The sequence below is a fragment of the Saccostrea echinata genome, unplaced genomic scaffold (assembly GCF_033153115.1).
Source record: "Saccostrea echinata isolate AGI-Se365-2 ecotype Australia unplaced genomic scaffold, CSIRO_AGI_Sech_v1 ptg000064l, whole genome shotgun sequence".
Classification (NCBI taxonomy): Eukaryota; Metazoa; Mollusca; class Bivalvia; order Ostreida; family Ostreidae; genus Saccostrea; species Saccostrea echinata.
The window spans coordinates 278,050-297,529 of record NW_026889813.1 but is presented as its reverse complement, the minus strand read 5'-3'; the positions used below and the strand labels follow the sequence as shown (position 1 = coordinate 297,529).

The 19,480-nt window shown below is 32.3% G+C and overlaps 1 protein-coding gene across 1 annotated transcript in view; it reads right to left on the bottom strand.

The window, feature by feature from the left end:
* Window positions 1-201: 201 nt before the first annotated feature.
* LOC133175651 (collagen alpha-1(XII) chain-like) overlaps window positions 202-19,480 on the bottom strand; it is a 47,402-nt gene continuing 28,123 nt past the window's right edge. The window contains exons 6-17 of the mRNA XM_061310762.1: window positions 16,566-16,850; window positions 16,376-16,420; window positions 13,627-13,671; window positions 13,409-13,474; window positions 10,644-10,715; window positions 9,631-9,945; window positions 9,170-9,466; window positions 1,991-2,263; window positions 1,504-1,791; window positions 930-1,223; window positions 562-700; window positions 202-316 (exon numbers count right to left, since the gene is read on the bottom strand). Coding sequence (XP_061166746.1) covers window positions 202-316; window positions 562-700; window positions 930-1,223; window positions 1,504-1,791; window positions 1,991-2,263; window positions 9,170-9,466; window positions 9,631-9,945; window positions 10,644-10,715; window positions 13,409-13,474; window positions 13,627-13,671; window positions 16,376-16,420; window positions 16,566-16,850 — 2,234 coding nt within the window. The remainder of the gene's footprint in view (window positions 317-561; window positions 701-929; window positions 1,224-1,503; window positions 1,792-1,990; window positions 2,264-9,169; window positions 9,467-9,630; window positions 9,946-10,643; window positions 10,716-13,408; window positions 13,475-13,626; window positions 13,672-16,375; window positions 16,421-16,565; window positions 16,851-19,480) is intronic.

Genomic DNA, 19,480 nt, shown 5'->3' with positions numbered 1-19,480 from the left:
TTACTCAACATTTAACATAGCACTGCAATCATATCAAGATCTACAGTGTACAATGGCTAGTTCTTCATAACTATCGTTGGAATTTGATTAAATGCCGGCGGCATCCTTAAACAACCGTGGTGTTATAGTCAGTCTCCAGATAGTGATACGTGTATACAGTGATTATAAAATGATCACTAAATCTTATCTTATGTATGTATTCTAGATAGCAATGCTAGATTTTACAGAAGATATAACAATGGGATCTCGGAGCTTTTTCTTCTGTCGCCTTGGAATATCCTCCAGTATGAAGCCTACTATATCCTCCAGATTGTGTCTATGAAATACAACAAACAAAGACTCATATACTTTACTCTGGAAAGTATAAGTGAATGTGGGATTAGTTGAAATTAGAGGTATTTAATTCAAATTTATGTCTTACGAATCTGACGTAGAAAATTCCCGAAACCTTACATTTGGAGCTCAAGGTTCTGCAGACTATTCCTTTTTTCAATCATATTTGTATTTTGAGACAATATACTAATAGGCCTCGTTAGATTGGGAATACTTGTAAAATCTTACTGTAAGTATCTGTTCCTGATATTCTTTATCACTGAATTTATAAACCAGCCGTCCGTTCCCTTGCTTGTCCCGGTTAATGAATCGCTGTATACAATGCAGAAGTTACTGTCCCTTGGTTCTAAGCTTGTTCTGTTTCTGTCTGTTGTAAATATTATTGATTGAAGATACGATTTATTTTTGAAATACAAAACATTTCTTGAGGATTATTCTCGAAAAAGAAAGCTTGTTTTGGAGTCAAGTGACTGCTCAAAAATTGAAGGAAGAGGCCTGAAGCTTTAAAAAAAAATTTCGATTTTGTTTATGCCTTAATTAGATATTTTTGTAATAATTCTTTTTTTTTCGAATTTTGCAATGCAAAGATATTATACCTTTCTTTGTTTTAACATCCATAATGATCGGAGGATCCCATACGCGGTCATCTGATACGGTGAGAATTGTTAGCTTGTACTGTGTTCCAGTCCATAGATCAGAAAACCTGCAGCTGTATTTGTGAGCGGGGTCTTTCTTTTTGGACTCAACCACAGATCCATTAGTTATTTTTAGACCATCATAATGTAACGAAAGTCTATATGCTATTGTAGATTTTGAATTTTGAAGTATAGCATCGTTCCAAAATATCGATATCGATGTAGTGTCCGTTTTTATTTCTAAATCCACTGGACCTAATATTATAAGGTATCAGCAACTGTACATGAAGTCATAGCAAATAGATTTTTCAAAGTAAATTAAAGTGACAATATTTTGTATTTTTTATCCTTTTATGAGAGATTGTTTGTCTAAAGATGTCTACAGGGAAAAAAGATTCTTCATTTAACTTCAGTCGTAAAAGAATAGGTAAACAGCTCCTTTTACAATTCTGAGACAGCCCAAAACTGTCTGTATGTTGAGCTGTATATTGCGAAATTGTAGTAAAATTTATCCCCTTAAAATTGTTTTACTTACCAACTTTTGGAGTTCGGCACTGAATAAAATCCGTCGGGTCTCCTTTTGCTTTGTCCTTTTCAGCAAAGACTCGTACTTTGTATACCATGTCTGGTTCCATCTCAGTAAGCTTACATTCATACTTATGTGAAAGTGGTTTTGCAGATACTTCCACAAAGTCAATGATAAATTTTGATCTGTATTCTACTAAGTAATGTGATATTCCATGAAATTGTTGAAGCGGTGGTTCCCAGGAAACAACAATTTCAAAGGACTGCACACTTTCAAACTTCAAGTTTTGTGGTTGTACTGAAAGTTTAAGTTTTGTATCATAATAATATTTTACTAAATTCTAAGAATTAGAATATAATTACACCAGTAACAAATTCACTTGTTATAGTTACAGATCTGAAATCTTTACATCACAATTGTATTAATTGTTTACTTATTTCCCCATTTAATAAGTAAATATATATATAAAAAAGAAAAGTTAAATAACAACGCTTACATTTGGCCCTTGTTTTAATTTCGACTTCCGGGAGATAAACCATAGATCCGATGTATATCCCTATGAGGTAGGCAGTATTACTACTGAGGTAGTCAATCATATGTGTCTGTTGGTTCCCATGCACGATTTCCAGCTCTTCGGAAATTTCGTCTCCTCCGGCTTTCTTTCTGCATTTAGCTGTAAATCTTTGATCCTGTACGTCATCATCCAACCACCATGATATGGTCACAGAATGAGTAGATGCGGCCACCATCTGAATTTCCTTTCTTTCCTCTGTAATTTTCAATGAATACAGCGTCATTAAGTATCAATCTCTATGAAAACTTTTCATAATATTGGAGGGCATAGTTTCTCAAGGAGGTGCTACCGTCCTACAGAGAAACAACTTCCTTAAATACCTTATTTTCTGTAATTATATTTAGCAAATTTTCTAATAGAAAATGGAAATTAAATGAAATTCTTGCGTATTTGGAGAACTGCAAAAACTTAGATCTTAGACTTATGATGGAAACGTAACAGGTTAAAGCAATATGAGCTGCAACATTGATCTCGGAAATTTTTGCTACAAAATTGTAAATTAACTATTTCTGTTACAAAATTGTAATAAACTATATTTCAATGGCAATAGAACGTTTGTAAACTTCTGTTGTTCATATTTGCGATGGAAAAACTAATTTTAAGCTTTGGTTGAAGCCGAATTACATTATTGTCGTCCTGTACAACATTGATTCCTTATATTATACTATATATTAGATTGTACAGAAATCTTTCTTCTGAAACAATTTAACAATTCATTTCAGTCAAATTGGTCAAAAAGGTTCAAATAACATAAAAAATGAATAAATAAAAAATTACATCAATAAATTACAAAACAGCACATTTTAACAGCAAAATTATAATTCTCAAAAATGAAGTTCATATTGTTTTAACTTGATAATTGTCTCCCTTAGAAGTTTGTCATTGTTCCATTCTAAATTCAATGACTTTTATTATGTAACAGTAACACATGGCATTGAAGTCATCAATTCTTTGAACAGGAAACGTAATAATCAGGTTGTGTAGGTTGTTTGCATTCAGATATATTTAATAATATTTGTTTGTCTAGTGTGGCGTATCAGATCAAGTACATTGTCTTTGTTTGTAAGGCTTATTATTTAAATTGTATTTTAGATGAACTTGGATTTAATTCTACAAGTGGTAATCCAACTTATACCAATAGCTCCCTTTCTAAGGAGGAAATTCTTCAAAACCATACGTCAGATTTGAATATTTGTAATATTCCCAACAACCAACATGAATTTGAATTACCATATCTAAACTGGATTTCGAAAATTCATAAAAATCCTTACAAAAAAAGATACATAGCGGGTTCCAGTAAATGTTCTACCAAACCTATTTCTTTACTCATTACTAAAATATCAACAGTAGTGAAGGAGAAGTGGTGTAAATCAGATATGGATACATAAAAACTCCAAGGAACTTTTGGAAAATTTGAAATCAAAAAATCTTACCAAAATCAACAACATAAAAACTTAAGACTTTCCAACTTTATATACAACTATTTCCCACGATAAATTAAAGTCCAGGCTTTTTGATATCATTGACAGCTGCTTTTTCAATAAAAAATGGAACTCGTACATTTACTTACCTTGTCAATGGTTATTTGCAAAATTATTTTGTTAAAAACATTTCTGATTGTGCATGCAAGTACTCTGAAGTTGACATTAAAAAGATGATTGAGTTTCTGATTGACAATATCTATGTGGTTTTTGGAGACCAGGTCTTCCAACAATCTATTGGAATTCCCATGAAGACCAATTGCTCCCCGTTATTCGCAGACCTATTTTTGTATTCATATGAAGCAGAATTTGTTCAAAATCTTATACTTATACGTGAAAAGAAAAAAAAACACTTGCTGTGACCTTCAATTCGACATTTAGGTATATCGACGACGTACTGTCAATTAACAATGGTTATTTCCATTCTTATGTCGATACGATATATCTGTTTCACATTTGGATATTTTACTAGAAAAAGACGTAAATGGTAACCTAACAACCAAGCTTTATGATAAACGTGATGACTTTAACTTTTCAATCGTCAACTTTCCTTACTTTTGCAGCAATATACCTTCATTACCTGCATACGGGGTATATATCTCTCGGTTGATTCGATACGCAAGAGCATGCTCTACGTATGAACAATTTCTAAAGCGAGGTAAGCTATTGACAAACAAGTTCATGAAACAGAATATCATAAGTATTGTTTAAAGTCGTCATTTCGTAAGTTCTATGTTCGATACAATTACCTTGTCAGCGAATACAATTTATCATTAAGTCAAATTCTGACTGGCATTTTCATACTACTTGTTAGACCATTATTTACACATTGAATTGTCGACGGATTTTCCCGTTATTTTCCGTTCATGACAGATAGCACACGGCGGATGTGACCGGTCGGCAGGGGATGCTCACTCCTCCATGGCACCTGATCCCACCTCTGATGTTTCAGAGTCCGTGTTTGCTCTGCTCCAAAATTTGTATTCTTTAATGGACTTTTGAGCATGAATACTTTTCGTTACCTCCATATATTTCATTAACTCTTTTCTACTACTCCAAAATTAAAGACTAAGAAATTTTTTTGAAATCAGTTGGTACGATGATCTTATCTTACATGATATAACCAATATAAAATAATATTGGATCAAGATAATAAAACAGAAATTAAGCAAAACTAAACAAGGCATGAATTCGATATTTTTTATTTTGTTTTTAAAGGGAAAATGAAGCAGTCTCAAGCTAACACGGTGAAAGCAATTACATACTCATTTATGTCAGAAGTACAAAGCAAATAAATATCAACTTGTAAAAAAGGGTTCAAAAACAGATACCACAAGAAATGTATGCAACTGTTTGGGCACGTGACAGATCTGCTCAGTAATTGCAATGACCTTCATATATTCGAAAAAAATAAGAGTTAGGTAATAAAACGCCACGTAAACAAGAATTAATTTAGACTGTACTTCAATCTTTCTTCTGGCTTTAAAAAATTGAGCCAGAGGTTGAAAGGCTAAAAAGACCTGCCGCTTTCTCTTGTACAATGAATTTCACATGTTTTAAATATTTTTACTTGATAGTATCCTCTCAAGATCTCACTCACATTGCAATCACATATGCTTTCAATCAAGTGTGGGTTGGATGAATGATGTAAGATATAGAATTACCATACAGTTGGATCACAGTGACACATCATCATAAATTCAACTTTGTCTCCTGTATGGAGGAGAAAGACCAGGAAAAATGGTTGACAGACCGGAAACCTCTTGTTTACGACTTACCAAACAGATGAACGATCGAACGATCAAACAAGGCATGGACACGCAGTCGATTGTATAAATATAATTAATCATCAAAAGTGCATTGTCTTTAGCCATCAAACAAGTCTTGCATAATGTAAGTTGTTGTATATAGTTGCTGATAAATCATAGAGATAAACACGTGTATATTGCATGATATACTGTAAATTGTTTTAAGAAAACATAGACCCACATTTACATGTAGAATGTATGACCTCCTGAAGACTTTTCAGACAACTTAACAAAATTGTTAAAAGTACACTCTTTGGTTATAATAAGTTTCAAAGTCTAGACTAACTTTCATCTGTAGGTTTACCTCAATATTGTTAATAAAACTAAATATTGATATAATAATTGTCTAAAAAACAAAAAATATATTACATATTAAATTGTTCGTAAGACAAAATATATTCATTTAATAACTGTTAAGTGCATCAAAATGAACATGCTTATACGTGTATTCATGTAGTTTCTTTTATTAATTCTTTCTTTTCAAATAAACAGTGGTTTACGTGTTTTCTTCTGGGTAGCTTAATTTACTGGACACTCAATTCACAGAAAAAAACAGGGAACCCTGCATGTGCAATACCCACAGATTGTGTTTGATAACTGTTCATTGGTACGTAATACCTTTATTTTTTTTTAAAAAAATCCAATTTTCATAATATTCTTGCAGACTAAATAATCAACTTCCCAGCTTTTCCCAGTTAAATACTTATTATCTATTGAACAACCCCAAACACCCAGTGAAACCTTCGAGACTGAGATGTTTTGACAACAAGCAACCTTCCAAAGCATCATGAAGCCTTTGAAAGTGGGGTGCTTTGACAGCAAGCAACCTTCCAAAGTATCATGATTCTTTTGAGACTGGGGTGCTTTGACAAAAAGCAACCTTCCATGGCATCATGAATCCCTTGAGAGTGGGGTAAACAATCTTCCAAAGCATCATGAATCCTTAGAGAGTGGGGTTCTTTGACAACAAGCAACCTTCTATAGCATCATGCATCCGTTGAGAGTGGAGTGCTTCGACAACAAGCAACCTTCCATAGCATTATGAATTCTTTGAGACTGGGGTGCTTTGACAACAAGCAATCATCCATAGCATCGTTATTAAAACACAGAAACTGTGTCGAATAGCAGAATTCTTAACAAAAACTAGTGCTTTGCTGCACCATTGTACACAATAATACATGGAACCCAGTGTTGGTTGCGTGAAGTTTGGTAAGAACTTTTGCCTAACATTTCCTTTCAGTTCAATGCAAATTTGAAACACGAACATTTTCATTTTATTAAAATATTGTCACTGAAAGAAATGATTGTAAAGATAAGAAATACTTAACCATACATAACGAATTTGCACAAAAAAGCCCCCTATGTTTTTGCCTAAGTCAAACTTATCTGATTACTTCTACGAGTGACAATAATTTTTGATAAAATATGAGCAACAATAACAGTTTAAAAGATTTGGCTCTTTTTGGTGATAGTGGTATCCTTGATTGATTGATTGATATTATGTGGTTTAACGTCCCATTCGAGAATTTTTCACTCATATAGAGACGTCGCCATATACCGGTGAAGGGCTTCAAATTTTGAGCAGTGAGGGATCTTTTTCGTGCCAACGCCTGCCGTGACACGGGGCCTCAGCTTTTTAGGTCTCTCCCGAAGGATCCGCAACTTTCACTTCAAAGTGCCGAGCGCATGGCGAAGGAACAGTTGCTACCCATTTTTATCGACTTAAGTCAGTCGCGGCCGATATTCGAATTCACGACCTCCCGATCACGGAGCGAGCGCTCTACCGACTGAGCTACCGTGAACGGTTGTTATCCTTGAAAATGTTATATTTAAAAGGAAACGATGTGCAATTCATAATAAATCTGAAAATATCTTTATATACACCACTGTCGTAAAATACACTAAATTTAAAATACTAGTACTTATATTGTCATAAAATAAGCAAAATAGATTTCAGTTGTGTTGTTGTTGTTGTTAAAAGGATGTATTCTGTTGAGATAACTTGCAAAAACGTTTCAATTTTGGCAATGTAATTCGATGTATTCATTATTTCAAACAAAATACGATGTAAAAAATAATAAGTTAGTAAGCATATTTTTGAGATACAAGGCATTGAAAATATGGCGGGAAACCTGACTTCTAGGAATTTTTCATAGAAATGAGTGGAAATTTTCTCTCTCTGAAAACTTATATTCATCTGGTATTAAACTTTTCTTAATATTTTAAGAAGACTATCAAGATAAAAGGGTTTAATGGGCAAAAATTTTATGCATATTTTAATGGATACATGTAAAACCAGAGGAGTTCCGTAAAAATGGCTAACATCTCAACATAATCATCAGAATACACCCTTAAGTAGTCAGCACGTACATATTTTATAATTCTGAATATTTGCATGTCTTTTGGAAAGCTTATAAAGAGAAAAATGCCAAAATATAGTTTGTTTGTTGTTTCCTGTCCCTCTTGATAATTTTTCACTCATACGAAGACGTTACTACTTGAGGATGGAGGGCTGCAAAATTAGACCTATACTCGGCAATCAGAGCCATTGAGTCGTGAGGGATCTTTTTCGTGCCAGCACCAACACTGGACCTCGGTTTATACGGTCTCATCCAAAGGACCGGTATCCACGTCCTGCAGTGGGATTCAAACCCGAGATGAAAGGCTCAACTCCTTACACAGCGACATTAGAGCAAACGCTCTAACCACTGCGCCACGCGGGAGACTCATTATAATATACCGGTATGGCTATTACCTTTCCGGAATTCCGATTCTGATTCTCACTGGAGGTTAGTCATCCCTTGTAATCATACAAATATTTACCAAATTTCGATATTGAAAGGGTGAAGAAAAATAATAACAAAGAAATGCGTGGTTGATAATAATAGTAAATATATACGTGGTTGATAATCTTAGTAATAGATTAAAGGGTTTTTATCACGTATCTAAATTTCTTCAAAATGAAACACTATTGTATTCTTGAAACATATGATGCCTTGAAACACATTAATTATTAAATAATTTTGAAAACGGTCGTAATTAGGCGATAAAAGGCCGTAAAATCGAAGTAGAAGATAGGAGTCACGTGGTACTGAAACGTCACAGGTGTAATGGTCAGTTAGAACTCGTAAAGCTTATCGTAAGAAACCATATAACAAACAGATTTTAACGTTAAATAAGTAGACTACATAATATGGTCGGAAGAAATTTTGACATCGACGATATTCCTTTGACTACGGACGGTCAGTCTTATATGTATGAACGTTACCAAAGAGAAACAATCAAGAAAATATGCCGACAAGGGGAGGGGACAGCGAAGACGAAGCCGTCGACAACTCGATCGGGACTTCGACTGACTGCTGAATAAAACCAAATAAATAAAGTTTGACGTAAATATGTATAAAATGGAAATTTTAAATTTTCTTTCTTCAATGTTTTGATAAATTATATATAAATATATCCTGTATATCTTCTATCTGTTCCAACACTGAATATCATGTACTAGACATGACTAGACTAGTATTCTACACTTCTCCAACTCCAACTGTTCAATGGCGCCAAACGCCATTACGAACTTCAGAACATTCCTACTTGCATAAACGATTGTTCTGAATGGAGAGAAAGCACACGCAATTGCAGACCCCTCCCCCCTTTCACTTCCCGACCAAGTCTAGGGCATGTAAACAAAAATCTTCCTAAAACCATTCTTGTACACATTTATGCACGCAATAGATTAAATATATAGGTGGATGATTATCTTAGTAATAGATTAAATATACATTGGGTGGCACAGATGAAGAAAATAAACTTACCCACGTCTCGAATGATATATTTTGTATGATTTGGCCAACCTTTCTTTTTCTGTGTCTTGGCCAGCACTGGCCAAACACTTATTTTATAGGTTGTCATGGCATTGAGATCGTTTAGGTAGCAACTGGGTTCCTGGGAAACTATCTCTCTCTTTTTAATCCACATTTTGTTACCATCTATCTCGTAGAGGTTTACCAAATAGTTTAATTCAAAATGCTCAAAAAACTCTGGAGGCATCCATTTTACAGATAATTCATGTGTAGACAGCTCCTCGATTTGCAGAGATTTTGGATATAATCCTACAAAAAAGGAATGATTTACCGCCCTCACTAGAATAAATAAAATGAAATGATCCATTTGATGCCTAATATTTGATGCAAAAATATTTGTTTGCGTAGTTAAAAAAAGATAGCATGGTTTTGATTTTTAGCATTTCATTTTTTCGCAAAAGAAAGTGTAATACCTCTCTTGTCCATGCGTGTGCGACATGTATCTATAAAAAAAATCTTCGGTTTGTCCGAGAAATCTTTCCAATGTTTTCGAGAAACTAGTCCAAAAAGATCCTGGTAAGAAACAGTGTATTCATCACTCGTGTTAAACCCTTCCAAATTCCCATGGGTTGCGATAAAACACATGAACATACTGTAGCTAATGAAATCCTTCCGAGATGTGATTTTCTGTAGCTCTTGTATAATGTCATCTTTCCCACCATTGTGAATTTTTACTATGAGGTCGTCCTTAACTATCATGTCTCTCTCAAACAACTTTAACAGATTAGCTATAAAATTCATAAGGATAATATTTGATTTTCAAATATGAATACCAATTTAAATGACCAAACAGTTATTCGTAAATGTAATAAGGATCATTAAAAATGCACTCGGTCATTTGATTGGCAACTTACCGGTAAAAAAGGAATTAATTTTTAAAAGAACAACACTTATTGAGAATAAGAAATCGACTTTGTTTTAAAGAAAACTATACACGTTATTTAACAAATTAAATGTGCATACGTATAATTACAAACCAAAAATAACTTTTTCTTATGATTCTCATTCCATAATAACTGACATAGATAAATGCAATATTTAGTCAGATCGAATGCCAAATATGAGACATGTACAAATCATATCATACAATTTTCTTAAAAACGAAAATAGTGATACATGTACTGTAGATTCCTTATTATTAAGTACTTAGGACTTTTAGACGTCAAAATGCGAGTGGACGGTTGGTCAACAGATTTTATTCATGTAAGGATTTCAAGACCATAAAAATAGAGCGAGTATTTTTATTTCGCGAGTGGTTCTTCTCGCGAAATTACTCGATAATTAGTTCCGCGCAATATTTTGGAATCTACAGTATTTCATTGTGTAAACCATCAATATACATGTCATTCACCTAAGGTTTTCTTACAAACATGATGTAGTGATGTAATTGTATTGTCGTAAAACAACCTTAAATAATGTTAATTACCTAATGTTTTCTTCAAGATAGGAAGTGGTTTACTCTTCTTGAACAAATCATTAACGATGATGAACACAACTTCTAAAATACAAGAGTAACAAATATATACATAGAAGAATTTTATTATAACAACAAATCTTAAAAAAAGATGTATCGAATTTTTTCCGGATATAAGACCAAAATTGTTAGGAGATGACTCATCTTGGCAAAACTTGAATTAATAACATGCAGACTAGTAACATAAATATTCAAAGACCAGGAAGTCAAAATGTATATTAAATGTATGAAATTAAATGTATTCTATTTTCCTTAAAACGTTAAACCAATGCAGGTCATATTAATAGTAAATTGTACACAGAGTAAAATTACTTACTTTTAGGTTCTTTTCTCTTGTGCACAAGTATTGGTGGTTTATCTGTTAAGAAATAGGTCTATAACAGCAAATAAATTACTAACATTTAAAAAAGATAAAATGAAAATTCAGCAATCAAAATTAGGAAATATGTGGTCAAGATAAAACAAATTTATTGATAAAAAGCTTTAAAAATTTGTAAAATTTTGCCACCTAGCTGTATCTGATTTCGAAGACTTCTAAGCGACTTAATGAAATTTATCTTGATACAAAATGAGAACAATGATTAATCAACTTGAATGACATGAAGGAAGGTCAAAAATAGTAACTTTGGATGTAAAGTTCAGAAGATCTAAGTATGAAGAATCAATGCATTTAATGCAAAGAAAATATCTTGATTTGTTTGTTTGTTTTTATTTACATATTTTTATCTTTTGTTTTGTTTTTGTTTTATTTTTCTTTGCTTGTTTCCTTTTTGTTTTTTTTTTCTTTTTGCCTTGTTTTTTCTTGATTTTCTTTGTGGTTTTTATGAGTGTTTTGTTTTTTTTTAAATCTGTTCAAACAACAAAAATGACCAACGAAAAATAAAAACAGTATTTATATCCTCCAAATTTTTCCTGTAACGAGAGGAGACAATTCTGGCTATTATCAGCTAGTTTTTGCTATACCTCTTGTATATAACATTAAGAAAAAACTCCTATTAAGTGAACATGTCATTTATTAAAAACTACCAAATGACTAAAACAACATTTACATATTACATAGAATAATTAAATAAAATAATTAATTGGCTGGGCTTAAACCAAGTTATAGTTATATGTCAACGATAAATAAAAACAGTATTCCATTTTTTCAACTCTACACATAAAAGACTTCTAAATTAATTACACATCTTACACATCTCATCTTACCCTTTTTGCCTGTAGTTGTGCTTTCATTATCAGAATCTACAATATGATTTTTAAACAGGTTATAGTACATAATATACTGAAAGGAAAAAGAAACGCAGGGTGACATAATACGCCAAGATTTTTTCATTGTTTGGCCAAAAAGTAAGGAAACTGGTTGGAGGGGTATCTTGTTTATTGTGCACTGAAATCGGTGTTCAGAATTACTCAACCGTGAAATGCATGACATCATGTAAGGAAAAGGGTAAAAAGCCAAAAACACGAGCATATTAATGATGACAGGTTTTTCAAGACATCGTGTAATACCATTTGGAGCACCTGAGGTATACAAATCGTTTTTCGATATTTACTGACAATTTGAATTTCTTGCAATCGTGGTACGGCTGACGGAAGTTCCTGCGGATGCTTATTGCATTACATAAGTCAAAAAAAAGGACAAAAAAGTTGCTGTGCAGTTTGTTGGGAATTTTTCCACCATAGAACGTCTTATTCATCCTTAGAGAGGAACTTGAAGGGTTTCCAACAAACCGTGATGATGACGTTGGTGCATAACAACGTTACGTCAAGATTGGGATATTCATACTGCCTCACGTGTAATTTACATCTCATTTCCACTGAAACCTCTATTAATAAAGTAGACAATAATAATGAGACATTCACCCATAAACTGAAAGACACCTATTCCGCAATTTTGGTTTATGATCTTGTCAACTTCACGTCGGTGTTCTTTTCGACTCGTGCGCATTTGCGTCGTATGTCTAATTTTCAGCCCAGTGCAGCCAAAGATTGTGAAAACTTTTTGTCAAACATTCACATTTACCAACTCGACAGGCCTTCTTTAAGTTCATTCTTTTCTCCTATTGAACTTCTGTTGGACTAACTCGACGGTAGAGCTTATAGGCATCGGAAAGCCGAAGCGACTGTCCAACAGCTAGGGGCTACGTTGTCGGAATGATTGAATAATATTCTTATGAGAAAGATAAATGCACTGGTGAACTCCATGCAGAGGAGAAACAAGGCTGTGAAAAATGCGCGAGGGAGGCATAGGTGATTTTGATTTTAACTTTTGGGGGGTACCTTCAGATGAGATTCAATAATATGAATTATCAGTCAAAATCAAATGAGATTGTGGTTACTTGTTGACTAAAGAGGAATCTAAATGTTAGATTTCAATATTGGAAAATACGTTTGAAAAAATAGCATAAAACCATTTCTAAAGTTTACCTTGCATTTCTTTTTCCGTTCAGTATATAGTAAACAAAATAAGAGAAAAAATCATATTCACAAATTGCTGCATTTAGAATTTAGAAATGAATCATACTTTATGTTATAAAAACTGACAATTTTTATACATATACATGTATAGAAGGGGGAAAAACATGATCCTGAGATTTAAATTATTAATATTCTTATCTTATAAAAAAGGGGATATATGATTGTAAATTTTCCTCCTTCTCGATTCAATTCAGATGTTATCCTTTATGAAATTTCAAAGCTTTACAAATAAATTCTACCTTCTTCAACTGTTTCCATCTGTTTAGGCATTGACTTAATTATTTTATCCATTTCTTCAATTCTAGCTAAAAATCAGAAAAACAGAAAGGAGTAAACAGTCAGTCAGGAAGTAATAATATATTCTAAGTTTGGAAACTATAACCACTTAGTAAAATATACACATGCGTGTTTGTTTCAATTTTACAAAGAAAGCAAAAGAAATAAATAGATTCATTACCCTTCATAATAGCCAGATCAGTTCCTGCTTGAGCAATTTTCGATCCTACAAGACATTTGATAAAAAAAGATCTGTAAAAAGTATTGTTCTGTACATTGAAAACATTTTAGGATTTTTATTGAGAAATTAATATTGACAGCTGTCAAATGACTGTTTAAAGTTGAAGAGATCACATATTTATATATTTTTTTAACATAGCAACGCCTTTCAGTCATATTACATTTATATATCCCCGTCCTGATGCAGTTGTTAAAATTCAAAAGAATTAATCTAACCTAAATGCTTGTTAATTTTTCTCGAGAAGATTCCTTTTGCAACGATATCTCGTATTTTTTTCTGTAAAAATTTCGGACATATTTTTGTGACCTTATTTCTGTCCAGACAAACCATGAGATATGTAATTTTTTTAATACTTTAATCCATGAATATGCTTCATGTCAATAGATATTCACAAGTTTGTAAACGTGTTATCTTAGAAAAATTTTCCCCAATATTATAGTTGATAAAGGTTTAAAATAGACCTTTATTGTGGCTTCAACCATTCCAAAACAGAATTGACTTGAAAAAAGCTTATACCACACTATCGACACTAAAAACGATACAGTTACATTTCAAGATGGTTTCTCTTTGATAAATCTTTGAAGGTTAAGTGTGTTGATTTCTCGATATTTACAACTGAATGTAAATTTCACCAAGTGAAAGGTCAAGTGCATAATATACATGTCAATTTCCTGGGTTGCCACTGTGTCTGACATCTGTGGACTGGGACTATGGGAATTAACATTGAATACTTCGTGTATCTTAATTGTATTACACAACTATATTTATTTAAATTTACATCTTATCTTCACATATAAATGTAAATATAAGGGATCACTGTCTAGTTTGTTGGGAATACCAGGGACATCAACAACAGTAGGAAACATGGAATAATTAATGCATTACGGGCTTTGCACGTTGTGCAAATTATCCCACATTTTCAATTGTAGTTAATGCCCTGGCATACCCAGCAAACTAGCCAGTGAACAAGTTTAAACTTAAAACAAGTTTAAAGTCAAAACAAGTTTAATTCCTCGGGGATTTTAATTGTTAGATTTGTAACAACTTTGCTGTTCTTTAGAAGATTTTTTTTGTTTTGAAAACAAAAAATATAAGAAATAACAAAAACATAGTTTTGTTTTGAAAACAAAAATTAGTTTTGTTTTCATTGATAAGAAATTATAATGGCAAATGTGAATATAAAACAAACAGTGATCGATCTCTGAAATCCTTTAAACAATACAAATTGTGAATTTTGAAAATTCTGAAAAAGGAGCCTTGATATTACTAGAGGTAGGATCTGGTGGCTAGTTGGAGTAACCATCCCCGGGATGACTGATGACAACCGCCGTGACCCCTTAATATCGCCAAGTAAATAGGGCAATCCGTACTCAAAATTAGTATCAAACAAAGTCTAATAATGGCCATGAAATATGTCAGTCAAAATACGACTCAAAGCTCCGTTGTATTTTCAAACGAGGCCATTTTAACGACCGTAATGGAGGGGGGGGGGGGGTTCCTATTCGAAAATATAAATCCTCAATACAACTTATTAATCTCAGAATATATAATCTAAATCGAAATATTTTCTTTATAATTTTATCATCCATTTCTAGGGGTTGTGTACTTAAGGTGAATGACTTTAAATTTCGCTAGACAAGAGACTCCGTTATTTGAGTCACTAAGGAAATCTAAAAATACTAAATTTTAAATGTTACCATGAACATTGTTTGTCAGATACGATTATGTCAATAGTTTGTTCAATCCCCCCCGGGGAGTAACAAACGTGGTCAACTTGTGAACAATAGTTCTTGAACATAATATGTAGGTGATTATTATTACAAAGACTATGTTTTAAATAAAGTAAAATTCAAGGCAATTAATTGCTTTTACCAAAACGAATTTGCATCTCAATTTTTATTTTGCTCTTACTTTTTTCTCTGTGTTGTATACCTCACATTTAATTACTAGAATTAGTTATTGTATTCTGAAATAACAATCAAGCTGCTCTGTTTCGGTCAATCTGTTTGTAAGAACTTTTCTAATGTATATTGTATAGAATTTTAGAATATCTAAAAAAAAAACATATTGATTGGAAAAATACTTAATTGCAAATGGAGAAAAGCACTTGCAATTCGTTACTCTATGGCTTTTCATCATATCAGTTAATGTTGCCATATATAATCTGCACTTGTATGTATTATTGTAATCACCTTATTATGCATAACCCTTTTTTGGAATTGTGTTGTTCAGCGTACGATAAAGCTGAATTCAAATATTTATCCAAAAGACTTAGTGATGAAATTTCCAGTTTATAATTAGAATAAAGATATTCCCAAAGACATTAATTTCGACCAGTAACAAATTCTAATCCTTATGCTTAGTTCTTTAAAGACACATAGATGCATGTTAGAGTCCTCGCTTGAGTAGAGGGAAAGATCATTGCTTCTTAAAATTATCTTTATTTTTTTCTTAAAAATATCTTTAATCATAGATTTCTTTCTGGTGACCAAATATTTTTTTTTCAAATATGTTACATGAGTATACAAAACAAACTAGCCATTTGTTTCTTAAAACTTATAATTAAGTATCATTGCATATTAAATGAAGCCCAACAACTTTTTTCTGCAACCCCATTTCTAGGATATAATTAATACTGACAGCAAAACTTTAATGAAGAAATGTAATCATTAAAAAAGAAACATTTTACCTTCAGGAATCTTTTGGAATGGTTCATGAGCCAAATCTTTGGCAACTAGAGTTTACAATAAAAACAAAAAATAAGTTTAAAATAAAACTCTCTATGTTAAAAAATTGTAAATAATTTAATTCATTTTGCTTTAAAGATCACAAAAAACATAGAAATCTGTAAATTTTTTAATGCATAATATCACTAGTACCCTCCGATTTCTTTTTTTCCTCCGTTGGTAATGACCCAGGCACGTAGGCTAGTAACCTGACGTCGTACTCTGTATTCGGCATAAGCTTTTTGATAACATAAGTATGTCCTTTAGTATCCGCCTTATTTGTTTCAGCTGCTGGCTTTGCTTTTTCCCGCCATTCTATTCGATACATCATTGTACCTCTTTTGGTGTGCAGGGGAGGCTGCCATGTTATCTTGATGTCGTTTGCTCCTAGGAATGCTTTTATTTTTGTTGGTTGTACAAAACCGTCTACCAGACCATCTGAAAAAAAGAATTCATAATTGTGTTGGTAAGATTGCTGTATGTTGTAAAAAAGAACACGGGAAGAAGATAGCATAAAATGTTTAATAACAGGCATAAAGAAGAGTATTTTATGTTTTACATATAAAATTTTTCTTTCCTAAGGTGTCATAAGAACTGCAGAATACAGAAAATGGAAGAGGGACTTTAGGCAGTTTATTTATGTTCAATGGAAATGGCTCACCCCCACCCCAACCACCCCAGAAAAAGGTGAAATTTTGGAAAATGTAAGTGAGACTCTTTCAAGTACATTTACTTTTTAAATATTCAATATATAGGGACCAGGTTACTCTCATTCATGTGCTTTATTCGTAGTTTATATTGTGTGATAAAGGAATTTTTGTTCAGTGATTGTTTTATTTCATTTAAACCTGATGAACTATAGCTAGCTCTTGAGTGTCCGAATCTTAATGGATTAAGGTTGTTATAACAGGGAAGGAAGCTTAAACATTATGACATATCAGTTCAATTTCATAATGATCTAAAGGTTATAATAATAAAAAAAAAATAGTGCAATCATACAGCTGAGGTTACATAATGCAATTTGAAAAGTTTCTGTATAATTAGTTATATGACCTAGAACGCGACCATTTGAAGGCAACATAAGTAATTGCACTTAAAATGGTACCTTTTTACAAAAACCTTGGCAAGACTGTTTGGTCTATAAAATATTGGTTATTAAAGAAGGTTCTGTCAATCTATTTTTACTTTTCCTGAAACCTTCACATAAAGTCAAATTCATTTGATTTGCATCAAACTTCCAGCTTTCGTTTCTCCATAATTAAATGTGAATTTTTATGTAAAAGCACTTTATGAATTCAGATGACAATCTAAATTTAGTTGATTATGATTTATACTGGCACAGGAACACAATTTTCCTATTTCGAAAGTTTTTAAAAAGGTTTCATAGTACTTCAGAATATATTTGAACATAATTTTTCTAATTCTATCGTTTTCCAACGACTTTAGAATATAATTGTTCAGGGTTCTCCACAAGGGGTTTTACCATGGCGGCACGCCATGGTTAAATTTATGTGCCCCATGGTTAAACGAGCTGCGCCTTGGTTAAAATCGGCGGCCGCCATGATTAAGTTTTTATTTAATTTCAGTATTGATGAGTAGTTAATTGTGTTTATACTACGACTGCCGCATATATGCACCTCGCACGCCTCGAGGGGAAGCGTCCGATTGGGCTAAACAAACACCATGAACACGGTCGATGATCAGCGACTATGCTGTGAAGCGTGACAATGGAGAGTCAATCAGCTGACGATCTATATCTTGAGAGTTAATTATCCTATACACATTGAATTTCGGGGAATTCCAACGTGTTCACTATACGATAACCGATTTACAAAAGATGACATTACGAGCAGTAACAACATGATAATCGATACCCATCTGATATCAAGTTTCTGTGCCCAGAAAAAAAAATAACCCTTTCAAAATTTCCTATTGTTTGTATTTAATCAATTCCTCATGCTTTGTTTTTAAGTACTATTCCATGTAAGAATCAGGCAGGGGGCGGCACATGAAGGGTTTCCATTTTTGTTTAAACTTTGCATGCTGGTAGAGTATGCTTAGTAACTTCCTAAAATAAAATATTTTTTATCATATCAGTGTCTGGTTTCCATGGCAACAGAAACACTGTTTGCAGCATATTATGGCTGAAATTTCCTCTAAAAATTGCCAATATTCAAGTTGAAATAAAAAGAAAATCAGAAAAGAAATCACAATTATATTTATTGCTCATTCAAATACAGCTCAACTAGTTACTTGTCACAATAAATTAAAATATTTTTATGTCCAGTATGATGTTTTAATTTTACACTGAAAAGGGGAGATAATTCAAATTTGCAAAAACTTGAAAATATCCATTTTTTGAGGATTTTCGTCTATTAAAAAATATAAAAACCCAACAGCCAAATCAAAAGAATGTGCTATTTTCATAGACATCATACCCTGTGGCTAATAAAAGTATAAAAACATTTTTGTGCAAATTATTATTAATATCCGAAAATTATGGATGAGTTTCATACAAAAAAGAGCTTTTTCACTATTTTTGTCAAAGTCCAGTATATGCCATAGATGTATACAAGTGAAATGAATATGACATTTCAAAACAATTTCTTTATATTTTCAACTCAAAACACAACAACACAAGTAACTTTTCACAATTAATCAAAATAATTCCATGTCCAGGAAAAATTTCTAATTTTTCACTGAAAAAGGGAGAAAATCCAAATTTGCAAAAAACATGAAAATACCGATTTTTTGAGGATTTTCAGCTTTTAAAAAAATATAAGAACTGAACATCCAACTCAAAAGGCTATGTTATTTTCATAGACATCATACCCTATGGTTTATAAAAGAATAAAACATTTTTGTGTAAATTATTATCAATATCTGAAAAATATGGGTAAGTTTCAAACAAAAAAGAGCAATTTCACTATTTTTGTCAAAGTCCAGAATATGCCATAGATGCGTGCATGTAAAATTAATTTGATATTTCAAAACAATTTTTTTTTAATTTGCAATTTCAAATACAGTACAACTATTTGCTTTTTACAATTAATCAATATAATATTTTG